This window comes from Marmota marmota, unplaced genomic scaffold, assembly GCF_001458135.2.
Source record: "Marmota marmota marmota unplaced genomic scaffold, marMar, whole genome shotgun sequence".
In the NCBI taxonomy this organism is placed as follows: domain Eukaryota; kingdom Metazoa; phylum Chordata; class Mammalia; order Rodentia; family Sciuridae; genus Marmota; species Marmota marmota.
The window spans coordinates 78120917-78135535 of record NW_026000026.1 but is presented as its reverse complement, the minus strand read 5'-3'; the positions used below and the strand labels follow the sequence as shown (position 1 = coordinate 78135535).

The following is a 14619-nucleotide window of genomic DNA, read 5'->3' as shown; positions in this document are numbered from 1 at the left end:
ACACCTGTCCTTGAAATGATTCATTGTCTTCTTCTGTCTCTCATAACAATCTAGTAGTTTACACTTCTTCTAGCCTTTCCAAAATTATTCTTCACCCTTAAATGAAGAACAAAAGGAACATGTTTATTTTTTCAAAAATGTTCATTACACACACTATATTCTAGACACCGTCAAACCACTGCGGTTATGGTCCAAAACCAGGACACATAGTCCCATAACAGATCATTTCATGTCAATAAAAACACATGTTTTCTGTATATATAGCTATCATTGTTTAAAGATTGCTAGACTTGTGAGTCATTTGCAAAGACTACTTCAACAAATATATTACAATGTTTAAAATGCTATGTTTGTCTGGTCTTTTAAATTGCTGGTTGTTTCACTGTCTCACCAGGCAAATTGGAGACAATCTGATTGTCCCTGGAGGAGTGAAGACCATCGAAGCCAATGGGAAGATGGTGATCCCTGGAGGCATCGACGTCCACACTCACTTCCAGATGCCGTACAAGGGAATGACCACTGTGGATGACTTCTTCCAAGGGACAAAGGCTGCCTTAGCAGGCGGCACCACCATGATCAGTAAGTCTTCAGATTTTGCACACTCCTGATGCCCCAAGGTGTGTGCTTTACAACTGTACCAACCAAAGTGCTCCCTGATGATATCTGGTATGCTTCTTTCAAGACGTTTTACCTTTTTGGACCTGAGAAAAGCAGGTTGGTCGAAGGAAATTGGCAGCTCCGTGTAGCTGTGTAGAGGACAGTCATGAAGCTCATGATCATAAATGCAGCTAAGAGAATGATAATTCACAGAGAGAATGATAGTTCAGACTTGCAGTTCTTGGGGAAATAGTGGGCTTCAGTGGATTTAGTGCTATTTCATCTGTGCTGTTTTCGGACCAATTTGTATCTTTAAGATGAGGCAAAGCTGTGAGAGTGGTTTTCCTTGTGTTTTGTTTTTTTGGTTTTGTTTTGTTTTGTTTTGTTTCTGGTAACTTGTAATTCCAAAGAAGCCTAGGGAGTTGCATGCCATTGGATTACCGAACCCATAGCATTCCAGGGCAGTCCTTCCTGTCCTGAAGCAATCTCAATGAATTGGGCCCTATTCCGGCACTGGCTCCAAACTTGGTCAACCAGAGCACTGTTTATTTTAACATCATATACATCCAACCCTGTGTAGGGAACAGCCTGAGCCCTAGAATCACCCACTGCTCATGCACCTCTTTTGGCAGGGTTCAGCTTTAGCTAGTTGGGTGTGGAAGCCCAGGAAAACTGCATCAAGGCCATAAAAGGTGCAATCCAGGGAGATGAAAGCATTTCTCCAGTCCCAGGGGAAAGCAGCTGACTTCTTGGCTGTTGCTGCCCATGAAAGCCCTGGTGTTGCTCCAGACATTAGCAATGTCGCTGCATGCATTTGCTTTCCGATAAGTGCACTCAGGCTGCCTTTGACACAAGGCAGAGAAAGTGAGTGATCTTGGCTTGGCTTTCTGCCATGTGGGCGCACAGTGGGACCTGCTCAGCCAGCCTGAGATGCACATCCTGCTTGAACTTTTGTGTTAGGAAAGGGTGAAACCAAGATCTGGTGACAAGGGTAAAGCAGAGCAGGAGCCACAGAAAGCTTTTGTGTCCCTCACAGGTAACTTAGAAACCCTAAATATGCAAAATAAATAGATAAATAAATAAGAAACCTTATGATCCCACATCACTGTTAGAGTTGGCTGTCTACACACATTTTCCCCATTTAACAACAATAATCATCATATTTGTACTGTATTTTAGCCTGACATTTTCACTAAATTATATATCCTGAATATCTTTCCACTCTTTATTTTTTTTCCCTACCACAATATTTAAAAACGGATGCCTAACCATTGATTTATGTATTTAAACAAACTTCCCTATTATTAAAGGCTTGAATTATTTTCAGGTTTTTCACTTATATAAATATATTAGCACAATCCTTGAAACTGAAATTTTGCATACATAATAATAAATAAGCCACACTTATTTCCATAGGAATAACTCTTAAGCATGGGAATAATTATTGAATTAAGGTATGAAAAATGTCCATATTTTTTATATATATTTCAAAATTGTTCTCAGGAGAGTTGTACCAATTCACACGTTACCTCAGCTGCCCAGGGGAGGGGGGAATATGAGAGAGGAACTTTTACATTATCCCCACCAATTGTAGATGTGGTGATTTTTTAAAAATTATTAATTGTTGCAGGGGAAAGAGTAGTTTTGGACCACAAAGAAACTGGATTCTTACCAGAAAATTCACATGTAAATGAGATCTTTGGGCCTCAGTTTCACTTACCTGATGCCGCCCTTTTTGCATAAGTAAACAGAAGCACCTTGATTTCTTGTACCTGGTGTAGCTTTAAAGTGCTTCCTCCCACCCTGGGAAGAGAGCCCAATTTTATCAACAGTGACTCGGCCCTGTAATAACAGCACCTAGTGGGCATTCATTGCTGGCTAACATTTACTGAGCACTTACCACGTGCCCAGCATCGAGTAAAGCACTTTACATGACTTTTACCATTTAGTGATATAACAAACTGAGATGGAAGATGCCATTACATCCTGTTGTCCACCTTGTCACTTGTTTCGAGGAGAGAAAACAGAGATTTAGAGAAACTAGTAATTTGTCCCAAATCCCATAACTAAGAGACATTTAACGCTTCAGCATTGTGGAGCTACCAGGGAACACTTTCTAACTTTAGTTAAGCAAGCAGGCACAGGCCTGGTAGGGGGAGCGGACCCCTGTCTAAGTCACCATCTGGGTCTCTATTGTCCAGTTGACCACGTGGTGCCGGAGCCTGAGTCTGGCCTGACGGAGGCCTATGAGAAATGGCGTGAGTGGGCTGATGGGAAGAGCTGCTGTGACTATGCCCTGCATGTGGACATCACCCACTGGAATGACAGCGTCAAGCAGGAAGTGCAGAACCTCATCAAGGACAAAGGTCAGCCCCAGCGTGCCCTCCTCCCTCTTCCCTTGGCTTCTCCTGCCTCTCCATCCCACATTGTCCACCCAATTGAGTCACTTCTTGCTTGGAGTCTTGAACATTACACATAAGTACTGGATGTAGGAGTTCTACTTTGTTACTCAATCTTACTTCCCACAGGATCCTCATGAGCTGGAGATCATTACTCCTGCTTTGCAGATGGAGACGCTCAGGGTCAGATCAAGTGCCTAAGATCACAGAGTTAGTAAGCAGTAGATCTATCCAAAGTCAATGCTGTTCCCTTCTGGGCAGTGTTACTCATTTTTTTTCCAAGGAAAAATCTAAGGAGAGTTTCACTTACCCTACAGAAGGTCACATGGTTAGCAAATATGAAATTAGGAATTTTTTTAGCCTCTATTATTTTGACTCCAGAGTCATAAACCATTATTATTAGATAACAATAGCATCCTAAGGAAAGGAGCAAAGATATGCTGGTACATGGGCTAGGAACATAGGATATGAAAATTGTGTATGTGTGTATGTGTGTGTTCTGTCAATGAGGACATGATTTAGGTCCCATTATCTTATTAGAGTCTTCTGTTCTCTACTTCTTTCTATGATTTGGTCTTTAGCTCTTCAACACATGTACCCACATACCCGACACATGCACACCTAGGTACCATGTGCTCAGCACTGTGAAGCAGCCCAAAGGATTTAGGGAAGTTCAGGTGCCTCTGCTGAGCATCCAATGCAAAAGGAAGCCATCCCAAGCAGAGCAACAGAACACATGCCTCAAGATGCAAGCATGGTTATCATATTAGTTGTCTAGACAATGCTAGGAGCTCAGCAAAGAGTGTGTGCCCGGGTTGAGGGGAAATGATGAACTCTCAAAAGATGAGCTGTTCTTTCTATCCATCTCCTTTCCCCCAAGCCCTACCCAACCCTTGGGGACACAGAAAGTGACATTAGCTCCCTCCCTTCTCTCTGTATCTTCTTTTACTCAGGGTATCTCAACAGGGGTAGAAAGTTGAGTGGTTTTAACAACCACATAGGGTCGGGTCACTGCATGGGTGACATAGAGGCTTTCGGGAAGAGTAGTGTTGGGGAAAACTGCCCTGAGTTGAACCACTCTGGGTAGGGATGTTCTCAAATTATAATCCATTTTTGGCCTGGAACACTGTGGGCTGAGATGGCCTTAATGGTTAAAGACCAAAATTGTCTTCCTTTCCTCAAAATGATCCCCTATTCCCAAGTCCCACCTATTTATTTTGGGTGAAAATTAAATAGCTCTTTCCTTATAACTCATATGACTTAGGTATTAAAAACTTGCTTTCTGCCTCTATTAGCTCTTCTAGTTCCCAAATTTGGGATTGATCTCTCTCTCCCTCTCTCTTTCCCTCTGATACCAGAGATTAAACCCAGCAGTGCTTAACCACTCAGCCACATTCCCAGGCCATTTTTGTTTTTCATTTTGAGACAAGGTCTTGTAAAGTTGCTTAGGGCCTAGCTAAATTGCTGAGGCTGACTTTGAACTTGCAGTCCTCCTGCCTCAGCCTCCTGAGCCGCTGGGATTACAGGTGTGTGCCATACTTGGCTGAAGAACAATTCTTAAAACTGCATGTAGGGCAAATATCTTTTTGTTACAAAATCATGAGGAGTATTATTAGGTTGACATATCCAGATTTGAATTTGAACTTTGCTCTTTAAACAAACTGTAGAGAATGGAAAGCAAAAGTAGTTTTTCTGTTTTTGTTTTTTACAGAAAACAGTATCTATAGATATAATCAGAAGTACAAATTCGTTAACCAGAAAAGATTCCTATGTCTGCTGGCATCTTAGAAGCAGGTTTTAAAGAGTTTAATTTTGTTTCCTTAGTTCTCCTCTTGGACACCACACCCTGCACAGGCATGGTGGTGGAGAAAGCATTCATTAATAGTGAGATAAACATATCCCAGGAGACCCATCGTGGAGACCAGCATTCTGTCAAAATGGATGCTCAGAACTCTCCTTCATTGTGTTATCAACCATTGTCAACCACTGTTTTGTATCAAGTGTCCAACACAGAGGTAACAACACATGTCAATGTGCACAGCCACCTTATGAAGTAGGATATTGTTATTTTTCCATTTTATGGATGAGGAAATCAAGGCCCAGGGAGTTAAGTACTCTCAATTCACTGAAATATGTGGTGGATCCACTCACCCCAGTGAGTGACCACAGCTACTGTGCTAGACTGATTCTCCATGGTGTCTGCTGCTTGGGGGCAATGTCTAAGTTTATTGGCCTCCTGGGCTGCTGTGCTGGAGGTGGAAGGTGAAAAGTAGGGCAGAAGAAGAGACCATTCTGCTTTGACATCATTTAGGAACTACTGATTTTTATAGGAAAGGGGCGGGTATAATAGAACGTTCTTGGAGGATTCCAAGTATCGGCTTTATATTGAACAAGCACCTGAGTAATGTGCTTGGGTCCCATGGGTGACAGAGTGGGAGTAAAGATGAAGGGTGGTTGTGATAATGTCTCCTGTTTTTTCTCCCGTCCCTGTCTTGCAGGGGTTAACTCCTTCATGGTTTACATGGCCTATAAGGATTTATATCAAGTGTCCAACACAGAGGTAACAACACATTCGCTATGTGGTTTGGGGTATTTTGACAAATTTCATAGTGTTGCTGTTGACCTTGGCCCTTCTGACATGAGTCACTGTGGTCACTGTGGGAGACTGCTGGGCGAGCATGCTTCTTGAAGTCCTTGCAGTCCATGCTGCATTAAAAATAAGGTAATGGGCAGGGTGCCTATGGCAAGACAGAGAGCTAGATTTCCACTAGGAGCAGCTTTCTTGAAGGCAAAGAGGAAGGGCGTGCCTAAATCTCCATCTATAGCATGATCCCTTATAATCTCATTGGAAGTGCGGGGCTCTTTGCCAACAAGATCGGGAGGGCCTCCTGCCATTTGGACTAATTGTACCAGCTTGCCTCTGACTCTGTCCCTAGAAAGTCATGTCATGTGTTGGTGTTAGACCAATCTCCAGTATCACAGAAAATGTAAGAAATTAGTTCCCATGCCTCCTGGTTAAAGGGTGAAGGTAGGTCTGTCTTGAGTCGTTCAGAGATAAGGGTTTCATGTTTTGTGTTAGCTGTGGCAGGGTTGTTAATGCCTTTCTGGAGCCCTTGTTGAGAAAGATTCTAAAGCTGTGTCTCAGCTCAGTAGGAAGTGATTCCATTAAAAATGTGTGTCAGAGGTAGAGGAGAGGGGCCAGCAGCACTTTGTCACATGTTTATCCTGCCTCTCCAGGAGTCAGGACAGCTTCTGCATTTAGATAGGACCTCCGAGAGAGTTTCTTTGGACTACACTCCTCTTTGCTCATGCATATTTTAGTCTGTTTTCCTAGTTCCTGATATCTTCTGGTTTATTCCATTTATTTTAGCTCTGGCTTTAGTAATTGGTCTTTATGTGAGGTTGCTCAAAGTGGCTGTGAAGGGGACAAAGATTCATTTCTATTTCAGCTCTATGAGATCTTCACCTGCCTGGGAGAACTGGGAGCCATTGCTCAAGTCCATGCCGAGAATGGAGATATCATTGCCCAGGTAACCCCGTTGCTCTCTGGGGCATGCTTTCTGTTTGGGCGTTGCTTTCTGGGTCTGCTTCCATTTGTTTCCTTATTTGTTCAGCGTTGCTTCAGCTCTCAGCATGTGCAAGGCTCCATCATAAGCAGGTTACTAATGGCAGAACTTGCCCTGAAGAATCTTACAGTCTGCACAAAAGGTGAAAGGAGGCGGGATGAAGACAAACACAGAGAAACTAGAAGATGCTGTACAACAGGAAGCCGTCTGGCCCTCCTGGAGAATCAGAATGGGAATTTTGAAAGAAGAGGCTTTCAATTTGGGCCGTTTAATGGGAAGGCAGTGCTGATTCTCTCCTGAAAATGAGTCAAAACTGTAGAACATTCTCTGTCCTAACGAAAAACCCTAAGGCAGCATTTCTCAGAAGCCAGGAATCCAATCCAAGTCTGGTGAACCTGCTGCCTTAGATAATAAAATTTAGGTCTTGGGGGAATCAGAAATCTCATGCATTTCTTAGAAATCACATTGAAAAACCAAGGAAAGACTGAAGAAAGCAGAGGCCCCAAGGCCCAATTGACCATTTGTAAGGAAGCAGAGAACCACTCCCACTTCATCTCCTGGGTTGCTTAATGGAATAGATGAACAGATGTGTCCTAGGCAGGGTTTGCTTAATCTCAGGAACATTCAGCATTGGCCTCTGCTAGGAGGAAGCAACCAAGATAGAAGAGGGAGCTCTCTCAGTCTACTGGCTAGCACCAGTGAGAACCATCATTCATTCTTTGAAAGAGTGTGTCCTGAGTACTTTGCACCAGGCACTGGTCTATAAAAGTGAGCCAAAGCGGATGCATTCCATACTCACAAGTACCAGGCTGTGCCTTCATTTCAGATGTCTGGGACTTGGTGAATGTGACTGGCAGGGGTGTGGAGCCATGCCTAGGCAGACCCTCATCTCAAACCCATTAGCTTCCTAGCAGGTGCCGTTTGGTGAACACTTTCTACTGCGTGCCAGGCACTGGTGAGTGCTGTAGTGTATTCTCATTTAGTTTTCTTCCAGCCCTCCAAAGATGCTACTATCCTCCCTGTTTCATAGACAAGAACATTGAGGCTCAGAGGGATTGACCCAAAGATCACAGGAGATAACTAGGAAAAATAGATGTCAACCTCTAAAGTGATTTGCCTTGGGGGGCATCTTTACCCAGAGATGGTGTATCTGGGGTACCTTGCTTCTCAAGCCCAGTCACAGGCCCCCTGGGGACACAGTGCCCCTGCAGTGTGCTCCAGCTGTTGTGATTTCAGACTCTGAATGCTCTCGCTTGTAGGGGAGAGGAGCCAACTGTGCAGTTTCCTCTCACTTATGACCAAGGAGACTAATTAGGCCCCTAGCAGTGCATCCCCCACATACCCAGACATAGTTAAATCATTTTCCATAGAGGGCCCAGTTGCCTTGCTCGGGGGCGGGGGGGGGCGCCGTCAGGACTGCTAGTCCTCTCTCGTCTCCAAGTGTTCAGTTGGGGAGCCAGAGGTCCCAGCCCGCCCCCCAGCTGGAATCCAAACTCCTGGCTCCTTCATTCCAGCCTCAGTAGAGGCAAAGGGACTCCAGCCCTCAGACCCTCATCTCAGCTCCTTTCCCCTTGTGGCCTCTCAGAGCAGACGTTTGTTTCTCTGGTTCCCCTACACCCCCACTCTTCTCCTACCTTGGGGAGATCTGTTCTCACTCAGGAAAGGAATAAGGGCATTTTTCCATTTGGATGAGTTTCTTTGTGTGTGTTTATTAAATTCAGCTTGAGCTGAAAGATTTTATCACATTGTCTAAATGGAGACAGCTGCTGTACTGAGTTTCTTGGTGCATTTCTGCAAGTGACTTAAGAGTGAGAAGTCTTTTCCTCTGGGTACCAACAAGGGCAAGTTTCAAATTTTCAAGTTGGCAGATAGTCTGAGAGGCCTACTATGTGCCAGGCCTTGGAGAGAGAGGATGAAGAATGGGCTCCTTTTCTCACTGGCACAAGCCACAAGGGTTCCATGACCACATCTGATATTTGGTTGTAACTGATGAACGCCTCACTGCCCCGGACCCCAGTGTCAGGCACCATTGATGGGTCTTCATGTTGCCATTTCTAATCTTGCAGCTGTAGGAGAACCATGGATTTTAGAGTAGGGCTTTCCAACATGAGCAATACATTAGAATCACTAGGTTTTATGGATTCCAGAGATTCTGATTGAGTAGTTCAGTAGTAGGGTTCAGGAAAGTGTATGTTGAAGATGTATCCCTGGTGAATGTATTTGGAAATGACTGCTTGAGCTAGCTTCATCTTCTGCATTATCCTTGCACACCTGTACCATGCAGAAAGCGAGTGTCGTGTAATTCCCAAGAAGCTCTGGCTGTGAGCCTTCACCTTTAATTACTTGGGGCAATTCAGAGTGAATACCCACAAGAGTTTGGAAGAAATATTATCCAGTCCAGACTCAACCAATGAAAACTACAAGAATGAAAAGTGGAGGTGCTTCATCAGGAAAAAATCAGTTTCTGACCTTGTTGGGTTTCTTTTTTCTTCCCTTTTTGTATTGGTTTTAGTACCTGCATTTGCATTTTCCTTTTTATTCCATAAAAAAACAAGAGGAGTTCTTTTCCAGGTGGTTATAATTCTTTCTTCTAGATATCATAGTTGCAAAGAGAGACAACGCTTGCTCCATTCACCATTTCCCCTGCAATACCAGAATACTCCCAGGCCATTAGGCTAGGCTTGTTGAAGCAGAAGTTCTTAGGAACCAGTTATTTCAGAGTGAATGCCAGCAAAACTGTAGATGTAGTGGCTTAGAGTTTCTGCCAGTTCCAATTAGCCCCTGTGTGTGTTCACTGCCCAGCCACCTGCTTCTTTGTGAAAGCTGGCCAGAAGTCAGAGGAATTTAGCAACCAACCACGAGGGGCAGGCAGTTCTGCAGTATCCACAATGTAGTTAAATAGAATTTGAACCAAAACACTAATTTAAGTAATGCTGTCTAGAGGCATTATTTTGTCTGGTTAAATTCTGAATCCATTAATTTAAGCCACGGTGTTAAAGCATAAAAACTGAGAGGGGTTTGTTAACTGTAGATTGCTAGGATTCAGCCTTGCATCTTCTGATCTGAAGGCCAGAATAGGGCCAGAAATCTTCATCACTACAAAAGCATCTCAGGTGATTGTGATGTAGGTGGTGGGTGAACCACACTTTGGGGAATGCAGCACTAAACGGTAAACTCCATGAGGTCAGAGGCTATATCACTTTAATTCAAGTGCTTAACCCAGAGCCTAGCATGAAGCTGATATTCAGCCCATTTTGTTTAATAAAAGGGTTTAAAGTGCATGAATGAACAAACCAACAAGTTAAGCAAGCATATGCTCAGAGGCAGCTGAAATAGATGACAAGTAAGTGATTTGATGTGACTTCTGATGCTTAATGCAGACAAAAAGTGGACCCTTTAATAGACTCACTGTCTTCCTCCTAATAAAAGGAAACCACGCTTAAATTTTCCCCCCACTTTTTAGTTAAGACTCTACCCTATATTTTAATTCTAAATATAGAATTAATATATTTGTTTCAGAGACATTTTTTCTTCTCAAGCACATTTTTTGATCAGAACATACCAGTGTAATTTTTTTTTTTTCAAATCTTAGCTAAACTCGTTGAAGAACTTTAAAACTTTTTTTCTCATTCTAGGAGCAAACCCGGATGTTGGAAATTGGGATAACTGGCCCAGAAGGACATGTTCTGAGCAGACCAGAGGAGGTATGTTACAGGGATGGAGGCCTAGGGGGTGGGGAAGGGGAGACAGAAGCAGTAGCAATGGGGGCTCTCTTTTTTACCAGAATCTTCTGGGAGACTCTTCTTATCACAGTCCTGGCCACCTAGCCATGGCCTGCCACTCCTTTGATTTTGAAGTGTTTCTGTTTGATCTTTTTCCTGAGCCACACATATACAAAGGTAGGAGTAAATATTGCTGAAAGGTGGTGAGAATTTATAAATACCAGACAGCAGTATTGGAACATTTCTTTCAAAGACTACTTTGGACTGATCCTGGCTCAAGGGCTGTGAGAAAATTAGAAAGGAATGTAAAGGAGATACTTCCTTTTGACCCCTTAATCTCTCTAAAGATAATACAAGTTGCAGTGTCCTCGGATTTTCAGTAGGAATGTTAAGTTTCTAATTTCTTTCTTCATCATTGTGAATCTTGGAGACATTTGTACTTATTCTTTATTTCATTTTGTGTTTTGAGTCTTGCAAAATTTTGCCCGTGAGTTTTTCACAGGGACCATGCCCATTGATTTGCATAAGGTGATGATTATATCTTGGTATGGAAGTTTCCCACATATAAAATAAATGATGATGTGCACCTATGTTTAGCAGCTGAAGAAGCCAGTAACTAGTGACTAGTGACTAGTGACTGATTACATTTCTCTGGGATGTCCACAACTTACCTGCTGGCATGGGGCATAGAGCTGAGGCTGCCATACGGCTGCAACTTGGCTTTGGGACAGCAACCAGGGACAGGTACCTGGAGTGAATTTAAAGCTCTTCATGTCAGTGAAGCAAATCCTGTTTCTGTTGTTGTTCCAAACTATACAAGAGGTAAAAGAAAGAATCAAAACCAGAAAAGATGCCATTCCATTGCACATTGCTTCTAGAGCTTTTTTTAAAAATTGAAATGTAATCAATAGATACAGAAAATTGTTCCCGTCATAAGGATGCAATTGCTTTTCACAAATTGGATACACTTGTTCAAGAAGCACACAGGTGGTGATAGAGAACATTATCAACTCCCAGAAACTCCCTGGTGTCTAATAACATTTTTGTTGCCCATTGAAATAATGTATAAGTTTGTGATCGGGATTCTAATTGTACAAGGTGTTCCTGAGAAGTCTGTCTCTTTAGTAATTCTGGGTGCTTTGGAAAGCTTACACACCTGACTGAGTCTGTAGTAACTGCATAGATTACCTCAGTTATCCTTGCTGCTGCTCTAGGTAGTTGGCATTGTATTGCACAGGTAAAGAAGCTGAGGCTCAGAGAAGTTAAGCCACTGACTGATCATGTTTGAAGGATTGGAAAATCATTTACGCAGTGTGAGCAGGCCAGAATGATCAGCACTGTTTGTGAAACTTTGTAAATGCTGGTCACTGGAGAGATGTGCTGGCAAGACGGATTTCTTCAGCAGCAGCCAGGGGATTTCAGAACAAAGTCTATTTTTGTTCCTTGGTTTGTTTTTTCAACCTCCTCCCCACCCCCACCATCCCAACCTTCTCTCAGTTCCGTCTCCTTTTTAGTGAAAAAAAAAAAAAAGCCTCTGAACTGCAAATCTCTACAACCCTGGAAACCCTTTTGGGTGAAGTTGGAAGGTGATGTAACCTTCCAAAGATAGTCATGTTGTCGAAGTGTGGAAGAACCTGCAGTTCTGAAGGGAATGACATCAAAGGGGTCAGGGCTGAGGTCAAGGGGGAGCTGAAGTGGTCAGCAAAGGCGTGAAGGGGTAGGAATGAGTGTAGGAGGAGCTGACCCCTCTTCAACTCAGAGCACACGCAGATTCCATCTCAAGTGATGCTGTTCAGAGTAGAACCCCAGGCACAGAGCAGCCGCTCCTGGGTAGGGCCTCTGGGTGCTTCAGATGGGAGACTGCATTCACCTGCACTAAGGGGCCTCCAGAATCTTGTCTGCATGGAATGAAGTGCAGCTTGAGGGTCGCCAGCTCAGTCATCAAGTTCCTGGAGCCTTTCTACTGACCTGCATCCACCACAAATAGTCACTGGTTTGCATTATACAACCACTGGGCATCTGCAAGCTATTTTTGGTGTTTTTTTTTTTTTTTTTTAAAGCACTGGGCTGCACTAGCAAACCAGAAAGTCATATCCATACAAAAGGGATCTGTTGCTGATTGAATGGAAAAATGCCAATGTCTCTGCTCTGGGCTCAATTGAACTAACTGGGGCTTTGGGTAGTAACACAGACTCTCACCTGGTCAGAAACTGTGATCAGCAGTAAGACCTAGAGCCACTCCTCAAGGGACACTTGCTTTGGCCCACGAGTGGGAGGATTAACTCATTTAATCCTCCCAGCAGCCCTGATTGACAGGTCCTGTTAGTATCCCCACATCAAAGACAAGGAAATAAGGTATTGAGAAGTTGTGCAAGGTACCTGAAGTCACACAGCCTGAAGCAGAATCAGGACTCAGAATCAGGCCATGCAAGAGAGCCTGAGCTCTCGGATCCTACTTTGTTAATAAAATAAGGGAAAACACATTACTTCTTGCTTAATAAATGCAACTGGGTTACTTAGCATATTTGAAAACTTGAATTCTACACTAGGGTGGGATGGAAGAGATCAATAATAAAAGAAGTCTTTGTGCTGAGAAGCCTGGGAATTATTTTTATAAGAAATGCCTCCTCGAATTAACCCTTTGCTGACCACCTATTGCTGCAGGGAAGGATTTGAGGAGCCACATGCCTAATTGCCTTTACTGGTTATTCCAGAGTGGATGGTGTGGTGATTGTATTTTCCCAAAGAAGTTGCCCTGAGAAGAATAGGGAGCAGAGGCCTCCGTTTGGGTGCAGTATTTGTGATACCCCAGGGAAAGGAGAGAGGAGGTACAGGGAGAACTCTGGCTTTCGGGAGATCAGTACTTTCTCTGTTAAGTGATGATCTCAGGCAGCAGTCCTGTGCTTCACCCTCTCTTACCTCCATTTTACCAGGGAGGGTGGAAGCACCAAGGAGCTAAGTGAAGAGACACAGCAGGAGGGGGTGGGTCTGAGGCCATCCTGTTCCAGACCCTGCCAGGGTTTGAACCTCTGCATTGCTCACAGTATGTGGAGGTGCTGCGTGACAGGGGTGAGGCTCAGGTTCCTATTGACTCCTGGAAACCTTCTTTTTTTCCTGCAGCTGGAAGCTGAGGCTGTGTTCCGTGCCATCACCATCGCCAGCCAGACCAACTGCCCCCTCTACATCACCAAGGTCATGAGCAAGAGTGCAGCCGATCTCATCTCACAAGCCAGGAAAAAAGGTGATTTGTGCTTCTAAGATCTCAGAGCCAGTGATGTACTGCAAAGCCCCTTTCCTCCCTGGCTGGTCCATCCTTCCCTCCCTGGCTGGTCCATGTAATATCAGTGCTCACTGCCTTATTGCCTTGCTCTCTAGAGAGCCTCTGCTACACCCAGGATCTTGAGATTTCTTCCACCTGTATATGAGCAAACAGAGGCAGTGATTTGTCTAAGACAACACAGCTCAAATCAGTTCTTCTGAGACTCAGTGCACCTTCCTTCCTCTTTTTTATCTGTCATTTTCGGTTCACATTATCTGAACTTTATAAATGGACTTACTAGTCTCCATTGCACTGATTACCCCCAACTGGCTTCAACAAGCAAACAGAAGTCAGTGGTTGGTTGTGGGTATTTCAGGCATAGATCGATTGAGGGGCTTCAACAGTGGCATTAGGACTCTATCAATCTTATTCCCTTCTTGACTCTCTTTCCTGCCTGATGGCTTTATGTTCAGTATGTGACAAGAACAGAAGCCAGGAGGCACCTTTTTTCCTCGGTTCTTGGTGAGACATGATGGAGAAGTAGAACACATCTTTTGCAGCAGCTCAAGCAATAACGTCCAGGAGCATGTGATTGTCTTGGTTGTGACCATATTCACATCCCTGCACCAAAGACAGCTGTGGGGATGGATGGTCTAATGTGGCCAGGATTGAGGGCAGAATGCAGGGACAGGGCCCCACTGCCTGAGCACACAGTTTAGCACAAGGTATTTTAGCAAAGGGGCTGAATGGGTCTCCAGAGGTTGTCTAAAACCATGGCTTCATGACCTGGGGCTCTATCCCTGTCAACTTCTGCCTTCTCCTTTTCTCCACTCCTGTTTACTTGCGTTTCAGTTGCTTGGCTTGTGTTTAGCTTAAGTGTGCTCCCATTTCAAAGCTCTCTATTTTTGGTCCCTGTCCTCAGTGGCAGACTAATGGGCTTGATTGTGAAGTCGAGGAAATGAACAGTAAGGTGGAGAAGCTGGAGATAAAGGTTCTGTGTTTGGTTGTGAAAGAGAATTGACCTTGCCTAGTTGTTCAGTGGCTACTGCTGTGTAGTGTCAGTGTCCGCCCTGGTG

The 14619-nt window shown here is 44.0% G+C and overlaps 1 protein-coding gene across 2 annotated transcripts in view; it reads left to right on the top strand.

The window, feature by feature from the left end:
- Dpysl3 (dihydropyrimidinase like 3) overlaps nucleotides 1–14619 on the top strand; it is a 107351-nt gene that overhangs the window by 78935 nt on the left and 13797 nt on the right. For both annotated transcript variants that reach the window (XM_015485834.2, XM_015485842.2), the window contains exons 3-8: nucleotides 395–579; nucleotides 2799–2963; nucleotides 5495–5556; nucleotides 6446–6526; nucleotides 10198–10266; nucleotides 13405–13525. In XM_015485834.2, the coding sequence (XP_015341320.1) occupies nucleotides 395–579; nucleotides 2799–2963; nucleotides 5495–5556; nucleotides 6446–6526; nucleotides 10198–10266; nucleotides 13405–13525 (683 nt within the window). The remainder of the gene's footprint in view (nucleotides 1–394; nucleotides 580–2798; nucleotides 2964–5494; nucleotides 5557–6445; nucleotides 6527–10197; nucleotides 10267–13404; nucleotides 13526–14619) is intronic.